The sequence below is a fragment of the Heterodontus francisci genome, unplaced genomic scaffold, assembly GCF_036365525.1.
Source record: "Heterodontus francisci isolate sHetFra1 unplaced genomic scaffold, sHetFra1.hap1 HAP1_SCAFFOLD_405, whole genome shotgun sequence".
Taxonomy (NCBI): Eukaryota; Metazoa; Chordata; class Chondrichthyes; order Heterodontiformes; family Heterodontidae; genus Heterodontus; species Heterodontus francisci.
The window spans coordinates 1,073,297-1,100,886 of record NW_027141857.1 but is presented as its reverse complement, the minus strand read 5'-3'; the positions used below and the strand labels follow the sequence as shown (position 1 = coordinate 1,100,886).

The 27,590-nt window shown below is 44.1% G+C and overlaps 1 protein-coding gene across 1 annotated transcript in view; it reads left to right on the top strand.

The window, feature by feature from the left end:
* Positions 1-27,590, top strand: part of LOC137365572 (E3 ubiquitin ligase RNF157-like) — a 455,910-nt gene that overhangs the window by 160,089 nt on the left and 268,231 nt on the right. Inside the window, exons 2-4 of the mRNA XM_068027950.1 lie at positions 13,172-13,290; positions 21,701-21,789; positions 23,753-23,899. Coding sequence (XP_067884051.1) covers positions 13,172-13,290; positions 21,701-21,789; positions 23,753-23,899 — 355 coding nt within the window. The remainder of the gene's footprint in view (positions 1-13,171; positions 13,291-21,700; positions 21,790-23,752; positions 23,900-27,590) is intronic.

The window sequence follows — 27,590 nt, the reverse complement described above, 5'->3', positions numbered from 1 at the left end:
CGATACAATTGTAACCGGGAGATCAGATACAATTGTAACCGGGAGATCAGATACAATTGTCACCGGGAGATCAGATAGAATTATCACCGGGAGATCAGATACAATTGTAACCGGGAGATCAGATACAATTGTCACCGGGAGATCAGATAGAATTATCACCGGGAGATCAGAGACAATTGTAACCAGGAGATCAGATACAATTGTCACCGGGAGATCAGATACAATTGTAACCAGGAGATCAGATAGAATTATCACCGGGAGATCAGATACAATTGTAACCGGGAGATCAGATACAATTGTAACCGGGAGATCAGATACAATTATCACCGGGAGATCAGATACAATTGTAACCGGGAGATCAGATACAATTATCACCGGGAGATCAGATACAATTATCACCGGTAGATCAGATACAATTGTAACCGGGAGATCAGATACAATTGTAACCGGGAGATCAGATACAATTGTAACCGGGAGATCAGATACAATTATCACCGGGAGATCAGATACAATTATCACCGGGAGATCAGATACAATTGTCACCGGGAGATCAGATAGAATTATCACCGGGAGATCAGATACAATTATCACCGGGAGATCAGATACAATTGTAACCGGGAGATCAGATAGAATTATCACTGGGAGATCAGATACAATTGTAACCGGGAGATCAGATACAATTATCACCGGGAGATCAGATACAATTGTAACCGGGAGATCAGATACAATTGTAACCGGGAGATCAGATAGAATTGTAACTGGGAGATCAGATACAATTGTAACCGGGAGATCAGATACAATTATCACCGGGAGATCAGATAGAATTGTAACCGGGACATCAGATACAATTGTAACCGGGAGATCAGATACAATTGTAACCGGGAGATCAGATACAATTATCACCGGGAGATCAGATACAATTGTAACCGGGAGATCAGATAGAATTGTAACCGGGAGATCAGATACAATTGTAACCGGAGGATCAGATACAATTGTAACCGGGAGATCAGATACAATTGGAACCGGGAGATCAGATACAATTGTAACCGGGAGTTCAGATACAATTATCACCGGGAGATCAGATAGAATTGTAACCGGGAGATCAGATACAATTGTAACCGGGAGTTCAAATACAATTATCACCGGGAGAATAGATACAATTATCACCGGGAGATCAGATACAATTGTAACCTGGAGATCAGATACAATTGTAACCGGGAGATCAGATACAATTGTAACCGGGAGATCAGATACAATTGTAACCGGGCGATCAGATAGAATTATCACCGGGAGATCAGATACAATTATCACAGGGAGATCAGATACAATTGTAACCGGGAGATCAGATACAATTGTAACCGGGAGATCAGATAGAATTATCACCGGGAGATCAGATACAATTGTAACCGGGAGATCAGATACAATTATCACCGGGAGATCAGATACAATTGTAACCGGGAGATCAGATAGAATTATCACCGGGAGATCAGATACAATTATCACCGGGAGATCAGATAGAATTGTAACCGGGAGATCAGATAGAATTATCACCGGGAGATCAGATACAATTATCACCGGGAGATCAGATACAATTGTAACCTGGAGATCAGATACAATTATCACCGGGAGATCAGATACAATTGTAACCGGGAGATCAGATACAATTGTAACCGGGAGATCAGATAGAATTATCACCGGGAGATCAGCTACAATTGTAACCGGGAGATCAGATACAATTGTAACCGGGAGATCAGATACAATTATCACCGGGAGATCAGATACAATTGTAACCGGGAGATCAGATACAATTGTAACTGGGAAATCAGATACAATTGTAACCGGGAGATCAGATACAATTGTAACCGGGAGATCAGATATAATTGTAACCGGGAAATCAGATAGAATTATCACCGGGAGATCAGATACAATTGTAACCGGGAGATCAGATCGAATTATCACCGGGAGATCAGATACAATTGTAACCGGGAGATCAGATAGAATTATCACCGGGAGATCAGATACAATTGTAACCGGGAGATCAGATACAATTGTAACCGGGAGATCAGATAGAATTATCACCGGGAGATCAGATAGAATTGTAACCGGGAGATCAGATAGAATTATCACCGGGAGATCAGATACAATTATCACCGGGAGATCAGATAGAATTGTAACCGGGAGATCAGATAGAATTATCACCGGGAGATCAGATACAATTATCACCGGGAGATCAGATACAATTGTAACCGGGAGATCAGATACAATTATCACCGGGAGATCAGATACAATTGTAACCGGGAGATCAGATACAATTGTAAGAGGGAGATCAGATACAATTGTAACCGGGAGATCAGATACAATTGTAACCGGGAGATCAGATACAATTGTAACCGGGCGATCAGATAGAATTATCACCGGGAGATCAGATACAATTATCACAGGGAGATCAGATACAATTATAACCGGGAGATCAGATACAATTGTAACCGGGAGATCAGATAGAATTATCACCGGGAGATCAGATACAATTGTAACCGGGAGATCAGATACAATTGTAACCGGGAGATCAGATACAATTGTAACTGGGAAATCAGATACAATTGTAACCGGGAGATCAGATACAATTGTAACCGGGAGATCAGATATAATTGTAACCGGGAAATCAGATAGAATTATCACCGGGAGATCAGATACAATTGTAACCGGGAGATCAGATCGAATTATCACCGGGAGATCAGATACAATTGTAACCGGGAGATCAGATAGAATTATCACCGGGAGATCAGATACAATTGTAACCGGGAGATCAGATACAATTGTAACCGGGAGATCAGATAGAATTATCACCGGGAGATCAGATAGAATTGTAACCGGGAGATCAGATAGAATTATCACCGGGAGATCAGATACAATTATCACCGGGAGATCAGATAGAATTGTAACCGGGAGATCAGATAGAATTATCACCGGGAGATCAGATACAATTATCACCGGGAGATCAGATACAATTGTAACCGGGAGATCAGATACAATTATCACCGGGAGATCAGATACAATTGTAACCGGGAGATCAGATACAATTGTAAGAGGGAGATCAGATACAATTGTAACCGGGAGATCAGATACAATTGTAACCGGGAGATCAGATACAATTGTAACCGGGCGATCAGATAGAATTATCACCGGGAGATCAGATACAATTATCACAGGGAGATCAGATACAATTATAACCGGGAGATCAGATACAATTGTAACCGGGAGATCAGATAGAATTATCACCGGGAGATCAGATACAATTGTAACCGGGAGATCAGATACAATTATCACCGGGAGATCAGATACAATTGTAACCGGGAGATCAGATAGAATTATCACCGGGAGATCAGATACAATTATCACCGGGAGATCAGATAGAATTGTAACCGGGAGATCAGATAGAATTATCACCGGAAGATCAGATACAATTATCACCGGGAGATCAGATACAATTGTAACCTGGAGATCAGATACAATTGTAACCGGGAGATCAGATACAATTGTAACTGGGAAATCAGATACAATTGTAACCGGGAGATCAGATACAATTGTAACCGGGAGATCAGATACAATTGTAACCGGGAAATCAGATAGAATTATCACCGGGAAATCAGATACAATTGTAACCGGGAGATCAGATAGAATTATCACCGGGAGATCAGATACAATTATCACAGGGAGATCTGACACAATTGTAACCGGGAGATCAGATTCAATTATCACCGGGAGATCAGATACAATTGTAACCGGGAGATCAGATACAATTATCACCGGGAGATCAGATACAATTGTAACCGGGAGATCAGATACAATTGTAACCGGGAGATCAGATAGAATTATCACCGGGAGATCAGATAGAATTGTAACCGGGAGATCAGATAGAATTATCACCGGGAGATCAGATACAATTATTACCGGGAGATCAGATACAATTGTAACCGGGAGATCAGATACAATTATCACCGGGAGATCAGATACAATTGTAACCGGGAGATCAGATACAATTGTAAGAGGGAGATCAGATACAATTGTAACCGGGAGATCAGATACGCTTGCAACCGGGAGATCAGATAGAATTATCACCGGGAGATCAGATACAATTGTAACCGGGAGATCAGATAGAATTATCACCGGGAGATCAGATACAATTGTAACCGGGAGATCAGATACAATTGTAACCGGGAGATCAGATAGAATTATCACCGGGAGATCAGATACAATTGTAACCGGGAGATCAGATACAATTGTAACCGGGAGATCAGATAGAATTATCACCGGGAGATCAGATACAATTGTAACCGGGAGATCAGATACAATTGCAACCGGGAGATCAGATACAATTATCACCGGGAGATCAGATACAATTATCACCGGGAGATCAGATACAATTATCACCGGGAGATCTGATACAATTGTAACCGGGAGATCAGATAGAATTATCACCGGGAGATCAGATACAATTGTAACCGGGAGATCAGATACAATTATCACCGGGAGATCAGATACAATTGTAACCGGGAGATCAGATACAATTATCACCGGGAGATCAGATACAATTGTAACCGGGAGATCAGATACAATTGTAACCGGGAAATCAGATAGAATTGTAACTGGGAGATCAGATACAATTGTAACCGGGAGATCAGATACAATTATCACCGGGAGATCAGATAGAATTGTAACCGGGAGATCAGATACAATTGTAACCGGGAGATCAGATACAATTATCACCGGGAGATCAGATACAATTGTAACCGGGAGATCAGATACAATTGTAACCGGGAGATCAGATAGAATTGTAACCGGGTGATCAGATAGAATTGTAACCGGAGGATCAGATACAATTGTAACCGGGAGATCAGATACAATTGGAACCGGGAGATCAGATACAATTGTAACCGGGAGTTCAGATACAATTATCACCGGGAGATCAGATAGAATTGTAACCGGGAGATCAGATACAATTGTAACCGGGATTTCAAATACAATTATCACCGGGAGATCAGATAGAATTATCACCGGGAGATCAGATACAATTGTAACCGGGAGATCAGATACAATTGTAACCGGGAGATCAGACAGAATTATCACCGGGAGATCAGATACAATTGTAACCGGGCGATCAGATAGAATTATCACCGGGAGATCAGATACAATTATCACAGGGAGATCAGATACAATTGTAACCGGGAGATCAGATACAATTGTAACCGGGAGATCAGATAGAATTATCACCGGGAGATCAGATACAATTGTAACCGGGAGATCAGATACAATTATCACCGGGAGATCAGATACAATTGTAACCGGGAGATCAGATAGAATTATCACCGGGAGATCAGATACAATTATCACCGGGAGATCAGATACAATTGTAACCGGGAGATCAGATAGAATTATCACCGGGAGATCAGATACAATTATCACCGGGAGATCAGATACAATTGTAACCTGGAGATCAGATACAATTATCACCGGGAGATCAGATACAATTGTAATCGGGAGATCAGATACAATTATAACCGGGAGATCAGATAGAATTATCACCGGGAGATCAGCTACAATTGTAACCGGGAGATCAGATACAATTGTAACCGGGAAATCAGATACAATTATCACCGGGAGATCAGATACAATTGTAACCGGGAGATCAGATACAATTGTAACTGGGAGATCAGATACAATTGTAACCGGGAGATCAGATACAATTGTAAACGAGAGATCAGATACAATTGTAACCGAAGATCAGATACAATTGTAACCGTGAGATCAGATACAATTGTAACCGGGAGATCAGATACAATTATCACCGGGAGATCAGATAGAATTGTAACCGGGAGATCAGATACAATTATCACCGGGAGATCAGATACAATTGTAACCGGGAGATCAGATACAATTATCACCGGGAGATCAGATACAATTGTAACCGGGAGATCAGATACAATTGTAACTGGGAGATCAGATACAATTGTAACCGGGAGATCAGATACAATTGTAACCGGGAGATCAGATACAATTGTAACCGGGAGATCAGATAGAATTATCACCGGGAAATCAGATACAATTGTAACCGGGAGATCAGACAGAATTATCACCGGGAGATCAGATACAATTATCACAGGGAGATCTGACACAATTGTAACCGGGAGATCAGATTCAATTATCACCGGGAGATCAGATACAATTGTAACCGGGAGATCAGATACAATTATCACCGGGAGATCAGATACAATTGTAACCGGGAGATCAGATACAATTGTAACTGGGAGATCAGATACAATTGTAACCGGGAGATCAGATACAATTGTAACCGGGAGATCAGATACAATTGTAACCGGGAGATCAGATAGAATTTTCACCGGGAAATCAGATACAATTGTAACCGGGAGATCAGACAGAATTATCACCGGGAGATCAGATACAATTGTAACCGGGAGATCAGATACAATTGTAACCGGGAGATCAGATACAATTATCACCGGGAGATCAGATACAATTGTAACCGGGAGATCAGATACAATTGTAACCGGGAGATCAGATACAATTATCACAGGGAGATCTGACACAATTGTAACCGGGAGATCAGATTCAATTATCACCGGGAGATCAGATACAATTGTAACCGGGAGATCAGATACAATTATCACCGGGAGATCAGATACAATTGTAACCGAGAGATCAGATACAATTGTAACCGGGAGATCAGATACAATTATCACAGGGAGATCTGACACAATTGTAACCGGGAGATCAGATTCAATTATCACCGGGAGATCAGATACAATTGTAACCGGGAGATCAGATACAATTATCACCGGGAGATCAGATACAATTGTAACCGGGAGATCAGATACAATTGTAACCGGGAGATCAGATAGAATTATCACCGGGAGATCAGATACAATTGTAACCGGGAGATCAGATACAATTATCACCGGGAGATCAGATACAATTGTAACCGGGAGATCAGATACAATTGTAACCGGGAGATCAGATACAATTATCACCGGGAGATCAGATACAATTGTAACCGGGAGATCAGATAGAATTATCACCGGGAGATCAGATACAATTGTAACCGGGAGATCAGATACAATTATCACCGGGAGATCAGATACAATTGTAACCGGGAGATCAGATACAATTGTAACCGGGAGATCAGATACAATTATCACCGGGAGATCAGATACAATTGTAACCGGGAGATCAGATACAATTATCACCGGGAGATCAGATACAATTGTAACCGGGAGATCAGATACAATTATCACCGGGAGATCAGATACAATTGTAACCGGGAGATCAGATACAATTGTAACCGGGAGATCAGATACAATTATCACCGGGAGATCACATACAATTGTAACCGGGAGATCAGATACAATTATCACCGGGAGATCAGATACAATTGTAACCGGGAGATCAGATACAATTGTAAGCGGGAGATCAGATACAATTGTAACCGGGAGATCAGATACGCTTGCAACCGGGAGATCAGATAGAATTATCACCGGGAGATCAGATACAATTGTAACCGGGAGATCAGATCGAATTATCACCGGGAGATCAGATACAATTGTAACCGGGAGATCAGATAGAATTATCACCGGGAGATCAGATACAATTATCACCGGGAGATCAGATACAATTGTAACCGGGAGATCAGATACAATTATCACCGGGAGATCAGATACAATTGTAACCGGGAGATCAGATACAATTGTAAGCGGGAGATCAGATACAATTGTAACCGGGAGATCAGATACGCTTGCAACCGGGAGATCAGATAGAATTATCACCGGGAGATCAGATACAATTGTAACCGGGAGATCAGATCGAATTATCACCGGGAGATCAGATACAATTGTAACCGGGAGATCAGATAGAATTATCACCGGGAGATCAGATACAATTGTAACCGGGAGATCAGATACAATTGTAACCGGGAGATCAGATAGAATTATCACTGGGAGATCAGATACAATTGTAACCGGGAGATCAGATACAATTGCAACCGGGAGATCAGATACAATTGTAACCGGGAGATCAGATACAATTATCACCGGGAGATCAGATACAATTATCACCGGGAGATCTGATACAATTGTAACCGGGAGATCAGATAGAATTATCACCGGGAGATCAGATACAATTGTAACCGGGAGATCAGATACAATTATCACCGGGAGATCAGATACAATTGTAACCGGGAGATCAGATACAATTATCACCGGGAGATCAGATACAATTGTAACCGGGAGATCAGATACAATTGTAACCGGGAGATCAGATAGAATTGTAACTGGGAGATCAGATACAATTATCACCGGGAGATCAGATACAATTGTAACCGGGAGATCATATAGAATTATCACCGGGAGATCAGATACAATTGTAACCGGGAGATCAGATACAATTATCACCAGGAGATCAGATACAATTGTAACCGGGAGATCATATAGAATTATCACCGGGAGATCAGATACAATTGTAACCGGGAGATCAGATACAATTATCACCGGGAGATCAGATACAATTATCACCAGGAGATCAGATACAATTGTCACCGGGAGATCAGATACAATTGTCACCGGGAGATCAGATACAATTGTCACCGGGAGATCAGATACAATTGTAACCGGGAGATCAGATACAATTGTAACCGGGAGATCAGATAGAATTGTAACTGGGAGATCAGATACAATTATCACCGGGAGATCAGATACAATTGTAACCGGGAGATCATATAGAATTATCACCGGGAGATCAGATACAATTGTAACCGGGAGATCAGATACAATTATCACCAGGAGATCAGATACAATTGTAACCGGGAGATCATATAGAATTATCACCGGGAGATCAGATACAATTGTAACCGGGAGATCAGATACAATTATCACCGGGAGATCAGATACAATTATCACCAGGAGATCAGATACAATTGTCACCGGGAGATCAGATACAATTGTCACCGGGAGATCAGATACAATTGTCACCGGGAGATCAGATACAATTATCACCGGGAGATCAGATACAATTATCACCGGGAGATCAGATACAATTGTAACCGGGAAATCAGATACAATTGTAACCGGGAGATCAGATACAATTATCACCGGGAGATCAGATACAATTGTAACCGGGAGATCAGATACAATTGTCACCGGGAGATCAGATACAATTGTAACCGGGAGATCAGATCCAATTGTCCCCGGGAGATCAGATACAATTGTAACCGGGACATCAGATACAATTATCACCGGGAGATCAGATACAATTGTAACCGGGACATCAGATACAATTATCACCGGGAGATCAGATACAATTGTAACCGGGAGATCAGATACAATTGTAACCGGGAGATCAGATACAATTGTAGTTTTAAACACTGTTTTTCGCTCCCCCTTGGTGAATTCCTGTTCACCGCTTTCCGATTATAAGGCAAAGAAACCAGCACAAACAGGTTTTCTTAGATTTAAAGAAGAAACGTGAAATTTATTAATACTTAAACTCTAATTTAGTTCATGCCTCTGGATATTTGCTTTGCCCACGCTTGTATGCATACGTGATACACACATGCAAATGGAGACAGAAAAGAGCAAAAGAAAAATAAAGTGGAAAAGTTTGAGGCAATCTCTGAAGAGGGTCTTTATCACTGTGCTTCGAGCTCACTGCAGAGTCCTTGATTATGGGTAGTCTTGCTTTTGCTTGGGGTCCAGTATTTTTCTTAAACCTTGTTCAGTGTAGGAGATTTTTCTCTCTTGGGGTTCATGTGTCTCCAATGGATCTTGGGGTTCCGTGAGAAAGTGATGGGAGCAAACAGGAGAGAGGTTTTCTCAATCCAGGAGCAAACAGCTTTCTGAGTTCAAATTCTCTGTGGCAAGTTTTTAAAAAAAAAACCCTCCAGCAGCCAGTTAGTCATGTGACTAAACTGGTCTGGCCACGTCTCTTTGTGTATTCGGCCTTCTTAGCAGTCAATCTGGAATGTGACCTCCTCCACCCTCAACGTCTAGTAATCAAAAGTTCATTGTGGATTGAATGTCTCAGGAAATGGTCTTTTGTCCCGTTTAAGCACTGTCTGTAAATATGCAAATGCCTTTCCAGTCAAGGATCTTTTTTTTAAAAAGCAAGTTCTTTCTTTACTGCAGTAACAGTTCAAAAATCAATGTTCATGTGGCGAAATTAATGTGCCTCATTCTTGGCAGGTGGGCCCCTGCATGATAGTAAAATAAAGATTAAACAAACTTCTAAAAGATGTATGCATTTTTCAAAAATAGGTTTTTTTTTATCATAATGGAGAAATTTGACATTTCACAAATATAAAATTAGTTTTTCAGGGCCAGTGAAGGTGTTCAGCAGTAATTATGAAGTTTGTACACTGTTAAAAATCAAGTTAAATCTTTTGAGGAGGTAACAGAGAGGGTTGATGAGGGCAATGCTGTTGATGTGGTGTACATGGACTTTCAAAAGACATTTGATACAGTGCCACATAACAGACTTGTGAGCAAACTTGTAGCTCATGGAATAAAAGGGACAGTAGCAACATGGATACAAAATTGGCTGAGTGACAGGAAACAGACAGTAGTAGTTAATGGATGTTTTTCAGGCTGGAGGAAGGTTTGTAGTGGAGTTCCCCAGGGATTAGTGTTGGGACCCTTGCTTTTCCTGATACATTAATGACCTGGACCTTGGTGTACAGGGCACAATTCCAAAGTTTGCGGGTGTCACAGTGGCGCAGTGGTTAGCACCGCAGCCTCACAGCTCCAGTGACCTGGGTTCAATTCTGGGTACTGCCTGTGTGGAGTTTGCAAGTTCTCCCTGTGTCTGCGTGGGTTTCCTCCGGGTGCTCCGGTTTCCTCCCACAGCCAAAGACTTGCAGGTTGATAGGTAAATTGGCCATTATAAATTGCTCGTCATGTAGGTAGGTGGTAGGAGAATGGTGGGAATGTGGTAGGGAATATGGGATTAATGTAGGGTTAGTATAAATGGGTGGTTGTTGGTCAGCATAGACGAGCTGGGTTGAAGGGCCTGTTTCAGTGTTGTATCTCTAAATAAATAAAAACATAAAAATAAAAAATAAAAAACAAGAAGGCATACGGCATGCTTGCCTTCATCGGTCGGGGCATAGAGTATAAAAATAGGCAAGTCATGCTGCAGCTGTACAGAACCTTAGTTAGGCCACACTTAGAATATTGCGTGCAATTCTGGTCGCCACACTACCAGAAGGACGTGGAGGCTTTGGAGAGGGTACAGAAGAGGTTTACCAGGATGTTGCCTGGTCTGGAGGGCATTAGCTATGAGGAGAGGTTGGATAAACTCGGATTGTTTTCACTGGAACGACGGAGGTGGAGGGGCGACATGATAGAGGTTTACAAAGTTATAAGCGGCATGGACAGAGTGGATAGTCAGAAGCTTTTTCCCAGGGTGGAAGAGTCAGTTACTAGGGGACATAGGTTTAAGGTGAGAGGGGCAAAGTTTAGAGGGGATGTGCGAGGCAAGTTCTTTCCACAGAGGGTGGTGAGTGCCTGGAACTTGTTGTCGGGGAAGGTGGTGGAAGCAGGTACCATAGAGACATTTAAGAGAGATCTTGAGAAATACATGAATAGGATGGGAATAGAGGGATACGGTCCCCGGAAGTGCAGAAGGTTTTAGTTTAGGCAGGCATCAAGATCAGCGCAGGCTTGGAGGGCCGAATGGCCTGTTCCTGTGCTGTACTGTTCTTTGTTCTTTGTTTTGTTGATTCAACACTTGGAAGCATTGTGAACTGTGAGGAGGATAGTGCAGAACTTCAAAAGGACAAAGACAAGTTGGTGGAATGGGCAGACAGGTGGCAGATGAGGTTCAATGCAGAGAAATGTGAAGTCATTCATTTTGATAGGAAGAACATGGAGAGACAATATAGAATAAAGGGTATAATTCTAAATGGGGTGCAGGAGCAGAGGGACCTGGGTATATATGTGTATAAATCATTGAAGGTGGCAGGACAGGTTGAGAGAGCGGTTAATAAAGCATACAGTATCCTGGGCTTTATTAATAGGGGCAGAGAGTACAAGAGCAAGGAAGTTATGTTGAACTTGTATAAAACACTAGTTCGTCCTCAGCTGGAGTATTGTGTTCAGTTCTGGGCACCGCATTTGAGGAAGATGTGAGGACACTGGAGAGAGTAGAGAAAAGATTCAGGAGAATGTTTCCAGGGATGAGGAATTTCAGTTATGAAGATAGACTGGAGAAGTTAGGACTGTTTTCCTTGGGGAAGAGAAGGCTGAGAGGTGATTTGATAGGTATTCAAAATCATGAGGGGGTCTGGACAGAGTAGATAGAGAGAAACTGTTCCCACTCGTGAAAGGATTGAGAACGAGAGGGCACAGATTTAAAGTATTTGGTAAGAGAAGCAAAAGTGACATGAGGAAAAACTTCTTCACACAGCGAGTGGTTAAGGTCTGGAATGTGCTGACTGAGAACGTGGTGGAGGCAGGTTCAATTGAAGCATTCAAAAGGGAATTAGATAGTGAAATGAAAATGAAGAATGTGCAGGGTTATGGGAAGAAGGCGGGGGAATGGAACTGAGGGAGTTGCTCTTTCAGAGAGCCAGTGCAGACAGGATGGGCCGAATGTCCTCCTCCTGCACTGTAACAATTCTGTGATTCTGAGGATTCAACAAGGTGTAACTTTTTTAAGGGATTTTACAGTGAGACTGTAACAATGGACCTTCTTGTTAATTCTATTGATTTCCATTGACTGCAGTCTCGGGAATGCCTCAACAGTCCACCCTCTGGAAAAGTGACAGAAACGGTTGGATTTATGTGTTATTCTGTGCATGTATGAACTCCCAGTTTCAACAGAGAAACAGTCAACGCGAATGGATTCACCATCATTGCCACGGCAAAATGCGGCCCATTGTCATCAGGGCAGGAGCTACACTGGAACCAGAACATCAGTTACACTGTAACTCGGAACTTAGTTACACTGTAATCTCAAACCAGTTTCCCTTTACCAGCTGTTCAATTACTCTGTAAACAATGGTCCCTCCACAAACAAACCCCAACCCCTTACCCAGGACCCCAGTTCAAGCCCCTGGCCTTCGGTGCTTTTGCCCTCTGACCCTCGATGTGTTCTTTGCCTCTTTCAGGGAATTACTTTGCCAGTCATTTCATCATGGGAGGAGAAACATTTGACTCAACTCATCCTGAAGGCTACCTGTTTGGAGAGAACAGTGACCTGAATTTCCTGGGGATCCGTCCAGTCGCTGTATGTACTGTATGTGTACTCTATTGTATACTGTGTGTTTGTGTGTAGTGTCTGCACTGTGTGTGCTGTATGGTATACTGTGTGTACGTGTGTAGTGTCTGCACTGTGTGTGCTGTATGGTATACTGTGTGTATGTGTGTAGTGTCTGCACTGTGTGTGCTGTATGGTATACTGTGTGTTTGTGTGTAGTGTCTGCACTGTGTGTGCTGTATGGTATACTGTGTGTATGTGTGTAGTGTCTGCACTGTGTGTGCTGTATGGTATACTGTGTGTTTGTGTGTAGTGTCTGCACTGTGTGTGTTGTATTGTATACTGTGTGTACTGTATGGTATACTGTGTGTTTGTGTGTAGAGTCTGCACTGTGTGTGCTGTATGGTATACTGTGTGTTTGTGTGTAGTGTCTGCACTGTGTGTGCTGGATGGTATACTGTGTGTTTGTGTGTAGTGTCTGCACTGTGTGTGTTGTATTGTATACTGTGTGTGCTGTATGGTATACTGTGTGTTTGTGTGTAGTGTCTGCACTGTGTGTGTTGTATTGTATACTGTGTGTTTGTGTGTAGTGTCTGCACTGTGTGTGCTGTATGGTATACTGTGTGTTTGTGTGTAGTGTCTGCACTGTGTGTGTTGTATTGTATACTGTGTGTGCTGTATGGTATACTGTGTGTTTGTGTGTAGTGTCTGCACTGTGTGTGCTGTATGGTATACTGTGTGTTTGTGTGTAGTGTCTGCACTGTGTGTGCTGTATGGTATACTGTGTGTTTGTGTGTAGTGTCTGCACTGTGTGTGTTGTATTGTATACTGTGTGTGCTGTATGGTATACTGTGTGTTTGTGTGTAGTGTCTGCACTGTGTGTGCTGTATGGTATACTGTGTGTATGTGTGTAGTGTCTGCACTGTGTGTGCTGTATGGTATACTGTGTGTTTGTGTGTAGTGTCTGCACTGTGTGTGCTGTATGGTATACTGTGTGTTTGTGTGTAGTGTCTGCACTGTGTGTGCTGTATGGTATACTGTGTGTTTGTGTGTAGTGTCTGCACTGTGTGTGCTGTATGGTATACTGTGTGTGCTGTATGGTATACTGTGTGTATGTGTGTAGTGTCTGCACTGTGTGTGCTGTATGGTATACTGTGTGTTTGTGTGTAGTGTCTGCACTGTGTGTGCTGTATGGTATACTGTGTGTATGTGTGTAGTGTCTGCACTGTGTGTGCTGTATGGTATACTGTGTGTTTGTGTGTAGAGTCTGCACTGTGTGTGCTGTATGGTATACTGTGTGTATGTGTGTAGTGTCTGCACTGTGTGTGCTGTATGGTATACTGTGTGTTTGTGTGTAGTGTCTGCACTGTGTGTGCTGGATGGTATACTGTGTGTTTGTGTGTAGTGTCTGCACTGTGTGTGTTGTATTGTATACTGTGTGTGCTGTATGGTATACTGTGTGTTTGTGTGTAGTGTCTGCACTGTGTGTGTTGTATTGTATACTGTGTGTGCTGTATGGTATACTGTGTGTTTGTGTGTAGTGTCTGCACTGTGTGTGCTGTATGGTATACTGTGTGTTTGTGTGTAGTGTCTGCACTGTGTGTGCTGTATGGTATACTGTGTGTTTGTGTGTAGTGTCTGCACTGTGTGTGTTGTATTGTATACTGTGTGTGCTGTATGGTATACTGTGTGTTTGTGTGTAGTTTCTGCACTGTGTGTGCTGTATGGTATACTGTGTGTTTGTGTGTAGTGTCTGCACTGTGTGTGCTGTATGGTATACTGTGTGTTTGTGTGTAGTGTCTGCACTGTGTGTGTTGTATTGTATACTGTGCGTGCTGTATGGTATACTGTGTGTTTGTGTGTAGAGTCTGCACTGTGTGTGCTGTATGGTATACTGTGTGTTTGTGTGTAGTGTCTGCACTGTGTGTGCTGGATGGTATACTGTGTGTTTGTGTGTAGTGTCTGCACTGTGTGTGTTGTATTGTATACTGTGTGTGCTGTATGGTATACTGTGTGTTTGTGTGTAGTGTCTGCACTGTGTGTGTTGTATTGTATACTGTGTGTGCTGTATGGTATACTGTGTGTTTGTGTGTAGTGTCTGCACTGTGTGTGTTGTATTGTATACTGTGTGTGCTGTATGGTATACTGTGTGTATGTGTGTAGTGTCTGCACTGTGTGTGCTGTATGGTATACTGTGTGTTTGTGTGTAGTGTCTGCACTGTGTGTGCTGTATGGTATACTGTGTGTATGTGTGTAGTGTCTGCACTGTGTGTGCTGTATGGTATACTGTGTGTATGTGTGTAGTGTCTGCACTGTGTGTGCTGTATGGTATACTGTGTGTTTGTGTGTAGTGTCTGCACTGTGTGTGCTGTATGGTATACTGTGTGTATGTGTGTAGTGTCTGCACTGTGTGTGCTGTATGGTATACTGTGTGTTTGTGTGTAGTGTCTGCACTGTGTGTGTTGTATTGTATACTGTGTGTGCTGGATGGTATACTGTGTGTTTGTGTGTAGTGTCTGCACTGTGTGTGCTGTATGGTATACGGTGTGTTTGTGTGTAGTGTCTGCACTGTGTGTGCTGTATGGTATACTGTGTGTATGTGTGTAGTGTCTGCACTGTGTGTGCTGTATGGTATACTGTGTGTTTGTGTGTAGTGTCTGCACTGTGTGTGCTGTATGGTATACTGTGTGTTTGTGTGTAGTGTCTGCACTGTGTGTGCTGTATGGTATACTGTGTGTTTGTGTGTAGTGTCTGCACTGTGTGTGCTGTATGGTATACTGTGTGTATGTGTGTAGTGTCTGCACTGTGTGTGCTGTATGGTATACTGTGTGTTTGTGTGTAGTGTCTGCACTGTGTGTGCTGTATGGTATACTGTGTGTTTGTGTGTAGTGTCTGCACTGTGTGTGCTGTATGGTATACGGTGTGTATGTGTGTAGTGTCTGCACTGTGTGTGCTGTATGGTATACTGTGTGTATGTGTGTAGTGTCTGCACTGTGTGTGCTGTATGGTATACTGTGTGTTTGTGTGTAGTGTCTGCACTGTGTGTGCTGTATGGTATACTGTGTGTTTGTGTGTAGTGTCTGCACTGTGTGTGCTGTATGGTATACTGTGTGTTTGTGTGTAGTGTCTGCACTGTGTGTGCTGTATGGTATACTGTGTGTTTGTGTGTAGTGTCTGCACTGTGTGTGCTGTATGGTATACTGTGTGTTTGTGTGTAGTGTCTGCACTGTGTGTGCTGTATGGTATACTGTGTGTTTGTGTGTAGTGTCTGCACTGTGTGTGCTGTATTGTATACTGTGTGTGCTGTATGGTATACTGTGTGTTTGTGTGTAGTGTCTGCACTGTGTGTGCTGTATGGTATACTGTGTGTTTGTGTGTAGTGTCTGCACTGTGTGTGCTGTATGGTATACTGTGTGTCTGTGTGTAGTGTCTGCACTGTGTGTGCTGGATGGTATACTGTGTGTTTGTGTGTAGTGTCTGCACTGTGTGTGCTGTATGGTATACTGTGTGTCTGTGTGTAGTGTCTGCACTGTGTGTGCTGGATGGTATACTGTATGTTTCTTTGTACTGTCTGGTATACTGTGTGTTCCGGATGCTCTATATACCTTATGAAATAGTATTGGAGAAACTTGAGGGACTAAAATCTGACATGTCCCCAGGACCAGATGGCCTACATCCTAGGGTTCTGAAAGAGATAGTTGCAGAGATAGTGGATGCACTGACTATGATTTTGCAGAATTCCTAAGATTCAGGAATGGAAGTTGGCAAATGTTACACCACTTTTCAAGAAAGGAGGAAGAGAGAAAACAGGGAATTACAGGCCAGTTAGCCTAACATCAGTCATTGGGAAGATGCTGGAAACTATTATTAAAGAAGTCTTAACATTGCACTTGGAAAAGCATAGTATGATTAGAACAAGTCAGCATGGTTTTACTAAAGGGAGATTCGGTTTGACATCAGCCATGATCGTATTGAATGGTGGAGCAGGCTCGATGGGCCGAATGGTCTACTCCTGCTCCTAATTCTTGTGTATGTACTCTCACTGTTTCAAATCACTGTATTTCATTATATTTTGAGCCTGAATGATTTAGTAGCTCAATAGGAGTGAAAATGAGAACAACAGGATGGTGCAAATATAACTCTGGCTCTAGGCAAATACACAATCAAGACCAAACTGATGGTGTGAGTCTGATTCCAGACAATCCTGTGAGTGACTCTTGTGTCTTACGTTCAGCAGTCTGCTTGTAGTGTGCAATATCTAATCTCATTGTCAAAAAGAACTTGCCCAAATTGTGCCCCTCATAACCTCAGCACATCCGAAAATACCTCACAGCCAGTCCACTCGCTCTTATAATTTAGATTGGTCTTAACAACAGAACTTGTGTTTCAAAAGCATCTCATATACTTTACCCGCACACAGGCACACGTACACAGACACATACACTCACTCACCCACACTCACTCACCCACACGCACTCACACCCGCCCTCAAGTGTGAGTCTTGATTTTCTGTAGGGAGACACACAGAGAGACTTGAAAGCAAATCTCAGACATTTCACTAACACTTCTTTGAGATTAAGAAAATATTCGGCCCATTATCCGGAGACTGTGCCCCCGTGTTTTAGATTCCCCGACCAGCGGAAATAATCTCTCAGTGTCCACCCTGTCAAACCCCTTCACAATCTTGGATGTTTCAATGAGATCACCACTCGTTATTCCAAACTCCAGAGAATATAGACCCAATTTTCTAAGCCTATCATAAAATAACCCTCAACAGTAATAATAATTATGGCCACGACCTGCCATACTGTCAGCCTATCACAAATCCAGTTTTCCTTACATTCATTGTGCTGGGTTCAATGAGTAGATTAAACAATGGACAATCCCTGTTAGGAAGCATGAGGTGAGGTAGCAATGATATACTGTCCTCAGGAATCATAGCATGAGAGCATAGAGAATAGATAGCTGGTGTGCAGGCCATGCAGCTCTTTGAAGCAGCTATTCAATTAGTCCCACCCCCTCCTGTTCTTTGCCCATCACCTGTAATTGCTTTTTTTAAAGGTATTTATTAGTATTGAATCTGCTTCCATCACCCAGTACCAGTGTGTCTGGTGCCAGTGTGTCCGGTGCCAGTGTGTCCAGTGCCAGTGTTTCTGTTCCTGTATGTCCAGTGCCAGTGTGTCCGGTGCCAGTGTTTCTGTTCCAGTGTGTCCAGTGCCAGTGTGTCCAGTACCAGTATGTCCAGTGTCCGGTGCCAGTGTTTCTATTCCAGTGTGTCCAATGCTAGTGTGTCCAGTGCCAGTGTGTCCAGTGCCAGTATGTCCGGTGCCAGTGTGTCCGGTGCCAGTGTGTCCAGTACCAGTATGTCCGGTGCCAGTGTGTCCGGTGCCAGTGTGTCCGGTGCCAGTGTGTCCAGTACCAGTATGTCCGGTGCCAGTGTGTCCGGTGCCAGTGTGTCTGTTCCAGTGTGTCCGGTGCCAGTGTGTCCGGTGCCAGTGTGTCTGTTCCAGTGTGTCCGGTGCCAGTGCGTCCAGGGCCAGTGCGTCCGGTGCCAGTATGTCCAGTGCCAGTGTGTCCAGTACCAGTGTGTCCGGTGCCAGTGTTTCTATTCCAGTGTGTCCAGTGCCAGTGTGTCCGGTGCCAGTGTGTCCGGTGCCAGTGTGTCCAGTACCAGTATGTCCGGTACCAGTATGTCCGGTGCCAGTGTGTCCGGTGCCAGTGTTTCTGTTCCTGTATGTCCAGTGCCAGTGTGTCCAGTGCCAGTGTGTCCGGTGCCAGTGTTTCTGTTCCAGTGTGTCCAGTGCCAGTGTGTCCAGTACCAGTATGTCCAGTGCCAGTGTGTCCAGTGCCAGTGTGTCCGGTGCCAGTGTTTCTATTCCAGTGTGTCCAATGCTAGTGTGTCCAGTGCCAGTGTGTCCGGTGCCAGTGTGTCCAGTACCAGCATGTCCGGTGCCAGCGTGTCCGGTGCCAGTGTGTCCAGTGCCAGTGTGTCCGGTGCCAGTGTGTCTGGTGCCAGCGTGTCCGGTGCCAGTGTGTCCAGTGCCAGTGTGTCCGGTGCCAGTGTGTCCGGTGCCAGTGTGTCCGGTGCCAGTGTGTCCGGTGCCAGCGTGTCCGGTGCCAGTGTGTCCAGTGCCAGTGTGTCCGGTGCCAGTGTGTCCGGTGCCAGTGTGTCCGGTGCCAGTGTGTCCGGTGCCACTGCGTCCGGTGCCAGTGTGTCTGTTCCAGTGTGTCCGGTGCCAGTGTGTCCGGTGCCAGTGTGTCCGGTGCCAGTGCGTCCGGTGTCAGTGTGTCTGTTCCAGCGTGTCCAGTGCCAGTGTGTCCGGTGCCAGTGCGTCCGGTGCCAGTGTGTCTGTTCCAGTGTGTCCGGTGCCAGTATGTCCTGCCTCGTTGTGAAGTGCTCCATCAAGATGGACCTTGTGTAATTGTACTTGTGTCTAAAGCTGTCAGTTCTTCTCTTCAGCCTCTAAATAAACCTGTATGATTGATCGTGGCAGCTCAGCACCGAGAAAACATGTCTCTCTCTAATCCCGTATTAACTGAGAGTTGTCGGCTGCTGGTAAATTATTGACTGTTTATGTCCATCGGGTGAGATGTCCCTTCCCTGCTCTTGTTTAATGTAAGGCCTTGTCAGATTCATTAAAATGTGACTTTTAAGTTACTGATAATTATAAAACAATTAAAATGCTGTGAGCTGTTAGTTCAGCCAGTCTGCTGAGTGAGAGGTTGGTGAGGTAAGTGGAGAGAGTGAGTGAAGTGGCTGATCGACTGGAAGTTGCGTCAGTATTCTGTGTGTAGATGGTGTGCGGACAATGGTCTGGCCACGTGGTTGGCCCGGTAACGGGACTGAGCTGAAATCCTGGCAGATGGCATTACATACCAAGTGCAGTGAGGTCACAAATAGAGCTGAGAAAAGCTGGAGGGAGAGAATACCCTCGAGAGTGAGCTGCTGTCACCCAATGTGGCACTGAGCCCCACACAGAGAGCACAGGAAGATCCCAGGCTCCATCCCCAGCTGATCTCACTGATCTGACCTGATGGGATGCAGTAATTAAGCCTGGGCTAAGACGGGCAAAGATCACTCAAGATTCGAGCTCCATAACCACCGACTGAGCTGGTCAATGTCTGGGATGGTGCTCTGACAGAACCAACACTGATATTCATCCACAAATAGCCAAAGGTGCCCACACCCAGTCACGGTGAGCAGTGTACACCACAGTTTTATATTCATTCTTGGAATGTGGTACCTGGCAAGGTTGGCATTTATTGCCCATCTGCACCCTGAGATGCTGGAGGTTTTGGACCCACTCCCTGAACTGCTTGTTCTTTGTAGTGGGTTTTCCAGCTGGGTAGCTCTTTCAGAGGGCAGTCAAGAGCAGCCACATTGCTGTGGGTCTGGAGTCACATGTAGACCAGACCAGGTAAGGACAGCAGATTTCCTTCCCTAAAGTATATTAGTGAACCAGATGGGTTTCTAGGAGATCTGGTAGTTTCATGGTCACATTTACTGGCAATAGCTTTTTATTTCAAGATTTTTTTAATACTGAATTCAGATTCTCCAAGTGCCATTTTAAAATTTAGAATCTGAATCTCACAGCACAGAAGGAGGCCATTCGGCTCATCGTGTCTGTGCCAGCTCTTTGATAAAGCTGTCCAATTAGTCCCACTCCCTGGCTCTTACCCCATCACCCTATAATTTTTTCCCCTTCAAGTATTTATCCAATTCCCTTTTGAAAGTTATTATTGAATCTGCTTCCACCGCCCTTTCAGGCAGCGCGTTCCAGATCACAACAACTCACTGCGTCAAAAACATTCTCCTCCTCTCCCCCTCTGGTTATTTTGGCAATTACCATCAATCTGTGTCTCTCTGGTTACCGACCCTCCTGCCACTGGAAACAGTTTCTCTTTATTTACTCCATCAAAACCCTTCCTGATTTTGAACGCCTCGATTAAAACTCCCCCCTAACCTTCTCTGCTGCAGGGAGTACAAACCCAGCTTCTCCAGTCTCTCTAGTTAGAGCAAAGTTTAGCATAACCACCTTGCTTTTGCACTCTTTGCCTTTATTTATAAAGCCAATGATCCCTTATGCTTTTTATCAGCTTCTCAACTTGTCCTGTCGGCTTCAAAGATTTCTGTATACATCCTGGGTCTCTCTGTTCCTGCACCTGCTTTAAAATTGTATCATTTGGTTTATATTGTCTCTCAATAACTTGGATCACTAGCCCAGTCACATAATGACTGTACTATGGTACCTGAATATGCTTAACACTCCTGAGCAGGTGGTGGTGAGCTGTTGTCTTAAGTCGCTGTAGGTCCATGGGTGAAGGTAGCCCGCAGGTGCTATCCGATCAGGACTTTCAACATCAGCACTCAATTTGAAAATCCGTTCTCCACTGATCTACTGATTGATTGGAACGTTTTCTGTTTCTTGTACTTTCCCAGTTTCCCTATGCTGCCCCTCCCCCTCCGGATCCAGTAAAGATGCTGCGAAGCCTGATAAACATCCGGAAAGACACTCTGCGTCTGGTGAAGTAAGTGAACTTGAATCGGAAGTGTGTTTGATCCGCAATGACTGCCAAGATAACTCACTATCTGAGTAATAGAGAGCTTGGAGAGGAACTGAGAGTGACAGGGACTGGTGAACCCCCCATACAAGGCACAAGACACAGCAGAACCATTCGCTGTATGGTACAGGAGCCTGCACCGCGCTGTTTGGTACAGGAGCCTGCACCGCGCTGTTTGGTACAGGAGCCTGCACCGCGCTGTTTGGTCCAGGAGCCTGCACCGCGCTGTTTGGTCCAGGAGCCTGCACCACGCTGTTTGGTCCAGGAGCCTGCACCGCGCTGTATGGTACAGGAGCCTGCACCGCGCTGTTTGGTCCAGGAGCCTGCACCACGCTGTATGGTACAGGAGCCTGCACCGCGCTGTTTGGTACAGGAGCCTGCACCGCGCTGTTTGGTCCAGGAGCCTGCACCACGCTGTTTGGTCCAGGAGCCTGCACCACGCTGTATGGTACAGGAGCCTGTACCGCGCTGTTTGGTACAGGAGTCTGCACCGCGCTGTTTGGTCCAGGAGCCTGCACCGCGCTGTATGGTCCAGGAGCCTGTACCGCGCTGTTTGGTCCAGGAGCCTGCACCACGCTGTTTGGTCCAGGAGCCTGCACCGCGCTGTATGGTACAGGGGCCTGCACCGCGCTTTATGGTACACGAGCCTGCACCGCGCTGTATGGTCCAGGAGCCTGCACCGCGCTGTATGGTCCAGGAGCCTGCACCACGCTGTATGGTCCAGGAGCCTGCACCACGCTGTTTGGTCCAGGAGCCTGCACCGCGCTGTTTGGTCCAGGAGTCTGCACCGCGCTGTATGGTACAGGAGCCTGCGCCGCGCTGTTTGGTACAGGAGTCTGCACCGCGCTGTATGGTACAGGAGCCTGCACCGCGCTGTATGGTACAGGAGCCTGCGCCGCGCTGTTTGGTACAGGAGCCTGCGCCGCGCTGTATGGTCCAGGAGCCTGCACCGCGCTGTATGGTCCAGGAGCCTGCACCGCGCTGTTTGGTCCAGGAGCCTGCACCACGCTGTTTGGTCCAGGAGCCTGCGCCGCGCTGATTGGTACAGGAGTCTGCACCGCGCTGTATGGTACAGGAGTCTGCGCCGCGCTGTTTGGTACAGGAGTCTGCTCCGCGCTGTATGGTACAGGAGCCTGCACCGCGCTGTATGGTACAGGAGCCTGCGCCGCGCTGTTTGGTACAGGAGTCTGCACCGCGCTGTTTGGTACAGGAGTCTGCACCGCGCTGTATGGTACAGGAGTCTGCACCGCGCTGTATGGTACAGGAGCCTGCACCGCGCTGTTTGGTACAGGAGCCTGCACCGCGCTGTTTGGTACAGGAGCCTGCGCCGCGCTGTATGGTACAGGAGCCTGCACCGCGCTGTATGGTACAGGAGCCTGCGCCGCGCTGTATGGTACAGGTCATGCATTTGGGGAGGGCAAATAAAGCGAGGGAATACACAATAAACGGGAGGATATTGAGAGGGGCAGAAGATGTGAGAGACCTTGGAGTGCATGTCCACAGGTCCCTGAAGGTGACAGGACAGGTAGATAGAGTGGTGAAGAAGGCATATGGAATGCTTTCCTTTATTGGCCGAGGTATAGAATACAAAAGCAGGATGTAATGCTGGGACTGTATAAAATTCTGGTTATGCCACAGTTGGAGTTTTGCGTACAGTCTGGTCACCACATTACAGAAAGAAGATAATTGCTCCCAAGATTGGTATAGAAAGCTGCACCGGCCTGCATGGTATAGAAAGCTGCACCGGCCTGCATGGTATAGAAAGCTGCACCGGCCTGTCTGTACATTGATGGTTCTGGAGAATCTTTCACCTTCCTCACCTTCAGCCTGATTGACTGGATTCACTCTGGATCGGACTGTTTACTTCAGGTTCTGTTACTCAGACAAGACATTTTTGCATTGAGTGACAAAGATGTTTTCTCCATCACAGATGCACTGAGGAGGTGAAGACCCCTGGAGAAGAGATCCCTAAACCAAAGATGTGTTACAATGTGGAATTTACCTTCGATGCTGATGCACGTGTTGCCATCACTATCTATTACCAGGCAACGGAGGACTTTCAGAATGGCTGTGCCAGGTGAGTGTGATGTGCAGCAGCACACACTGGACTGAGTTCTCCTGAGTTACACGATGCTATGGGATGGAATTAGAACAGTTAGATAGTGAAAATGTGCTCTTAAGGCCACAAGGGAGAGAGTGGCGTAGTGATAATGTCACTGGACTATTCATCCAGAAGCCCAGGCTAATACCCTGGGGCCTGGGTTCAAATCCCACCACGACAGCTGGTGGAATTTAAATTCAATTAATTAAAAATCTGTAATTGAAAGCTAGTCTCAGTAATGGTGCTGAGAAACTATCGATTGTTGTAAAAACCCATTTGATTCACTAATATCCTTCAGGGAAGGAAATCTGCTGTCCTTACCCAGTCTGGCCTACATGTGACTCCAGATCCACAGCAATGTGGATGACTCTTAACTGCTCTCTGAAATGGCTGAGCAAGCTACTCAGTTCAAGGGCAATTAGGGATGAACAACAAATGCTGCCCTTTCACTGATGCCCACATCCCATGAAAGAATTTAAAAGAAACGTTGTGAACTGCAGATTGCAGCTGAGAGCCAGTGTTCCTTCCCCTGTGTAGCCATCAATGCTTCAGCTGTAACTCTTACTGTGAGTTTCACTCCACTCTCCCAACATTGCTGTCACACACACTGGACCTGGAATTTATAATGGGGTGAAGGGGAGGAACGTGAAGAGGAGGAGTGTGATGAAAACTTGAGGATGTATTGGAGGCTGTTTTGGCATTACCACTCACTCACCAGGATCTACAGTCTGATGATGTCTTACAGAGGTGTGAGGCGGATGCAGAAGAAGGAGGGGAATGAGAACAGAGCAGTGAGGGACAAGCCAGGAAAGCACAACTGACAACATAGAGCTCAGTCTCTCTGATAATGTGTTACTCTGTGTATAAACACCAGGGTTTAATCTCTCTAATAACATGCTGTGTGTTACTCTGTGTGTTTACACCAGGGTTTAATCTCTCTAATAACATGCTGTGTGTTACTCTGTGTGTTTACACCAGGGTTTAATCTCTCTAATAACATGCTGTGTGTTACTCTGTGTATAAACACCAGGGTTTAATCTCTCTAATAACATGCTGTGTGTTACTCTGTGTGTTTACACCAGGGTTTAATCTCTCTAATAACATGCTGTGTGTTACTCTGTGTATAAACACCAGGGTTTAATCTCTCTAATAACATGCTGTGTGTTACTCTGTGTGTTTACACCAGGGTTTAATCTCTCTAATAACATGCTGTGTGTTACTCTGTGTATAAACACCAGGGTTTAATCTCTCTAATAACATGCTGCGTGTTACTCTGTGTGTTTACACCAGGGTTTAATCTCTCTAATAACATGCTGTGTGTTACTCTGTGTGTTTACACCAGGGTTTAATCTCTCTAATAACATGCTGTGTGTTACTCTGTGTGTTTACACCAGGGTTTAATCTCTCTAATAACATGCTGTGTGTTACTCTGTGTGTTTACACCAGGGTTTAATCTCTCTAATAACATGCTGTGTGTTACTCTGTGTATAAACACCAGGGTTTAATCTCTCTAATAACATGCTGTGTGTTACTCTGTGTGTTTATAACAGGGTTTAATCTCTCTAATAACATGCTGTGTGTTACTCTGTGTATAAACACCAGGGTTTAATCTCTCTAATAACATGCTGTGTGTTACTCTGTGTGTTTATAACAGGGTTTAATCTCTCTAATAACATGCTGTGTGTTACTCTGTGTGTTTACACCAGGGTTTAATCTCTCTAATAACATGCTGTGTGTTACTCTGTGTGTTTACACCAGGGTTTAATCTCTCTAATAACATGCTGTGTGTTACTCTGTGTGTTTACACCAGGGTTTAATCTCTCTAATAACATGCTGTGTGTTACTCTGTGTATAAACACCAGGGTTTAATCTCTCTAATAACATGCTGTGTGTTACTCTGTGTGTTTATAACAGGGTTTAATCTCTCTAATAACATGCTGTGTGTTACTCTGTGTATAAACACCAGGGTTTAATCTCTCTAATAACATGCTGTGTGTTACTCTGTGTGTTTACACCAGGGTTTAATCTCTCTAATAACATGCTGTGTGTTACTCTGTGTATAAACACCAGGGTTTAATCTCTCTAATAACATGCTGTGTGTTACTCTGTGTGTTTATAACAGGGTTTAATCTCTCTAATAACATGCTGTGTGTTACTCTGTGTATAAACACCAGGGTTTAATCTCTCTAATAACATGCTGTGTGTTACTCTGTGTGTTTACACCAGGGTTTAATCTCTCTAATAACATGCTGTGTGTTACTCTGTGTGTTTACACCAGGGTTTAATCTCTCTAATAACATGCTGTGTGTTACTCTGTGTGTTTATAACAGGGTTTAATCTCTCTAATAACATGCTGTGTGTTACTCTGTGTATAAACACCAGGGTTTAATCTCTCTAATAACATGCTGTGTGTTACTCTGTGTGTTTATAACAGGGTTTAATCTCTCTAATAACATGCTGTGTGTTACTCTGTGTATAAACACCAGGGTTTAATCTCTCTAATAACATGCTGTGTGTTACTCTGTGTATAAACACCAGGGTTTAATCTCTCTAATAACATGCTGTGTGTTACTCTGTGTGTTTACACCAGGGTTTAATCTCTCTAATAACATGCTGTGTGTTACTCTGTGTGTTTATAACAGGGTTTAATCTCTCTAATAACATGCTGTGTGTTACTCTGTGTATAAACACCAGGGTTTAATCTCTCTAATAACATGCTGTGTGTTACTCTGTGTGTTTACACCAGGGTTTAATCTCTCTAATAACATGCTGTGTGTTACTCTGTGTGTTTACACCAGGGTTTAATCTCTCTAATAACATGCTGTGTGTTACTCTGTGTGTTTATAACAGGGTTTAATCTCTCTAATAACATGCTGTGTGTTACTCTGTGTATAAACACCAGGGTTTAATCTCTCTAATAACATGCTGTGTGTTACTCTGTGTGTTTATAACAGGGTTTAATCTCTCTAATAACATGCTGTGTGTTACTCTGTGTATAAACACCAGGGTTTAATCTCTCTAATAACATGCTGTGTGTTACTCTGTGTATAAACACCAGGGTTTAATCTCTCTAATAACATGCTGTGTGTTACTCTGTGTGTTTACACCAGGGTTTAATCTCTCTAATAACATGCTGCGTGTTACTCTGTGTATAAACACCAGGGTTTAATCTCTCTAATAACATGCTGTGTGTTACTCTGTGTGTTTACACCAGGGTTTAATCTCTCTAATAACATGCTGTGTGTTACTCTGTGTGTTTACACCAGGGTTTAATCTCTCTAATAACATGCTGTGTGTTACTCTGTGTATAAACACCAGGGTTTAATCTCTCTAATAACATGCTGTGTGTTACTCTGTGTGTTTATAACAGGGTTTAATCTCTCTAATAACATGCTGTGTGTTACTCTGTGTGTTTATAACAGGGTTTAATCTCTCTAATAACATGCTGTGTGTTACTCTGTGTATAAACACCAGGGTTTAATCTCTCTAATAACATGCTGTGTGTTACTCTGTGTGTTTATAACAGGGTTTAATCTCTCTAATAACATGCTGTGTGTTACTCTGTGTATAAACACCAGGGTTTAATCTCTCTAATAACATGCTGTGTGTTACTCTGTGTATAAACACCAGGGTTTAATCTCTCTAATAACATGCTGTGTGTTACTCT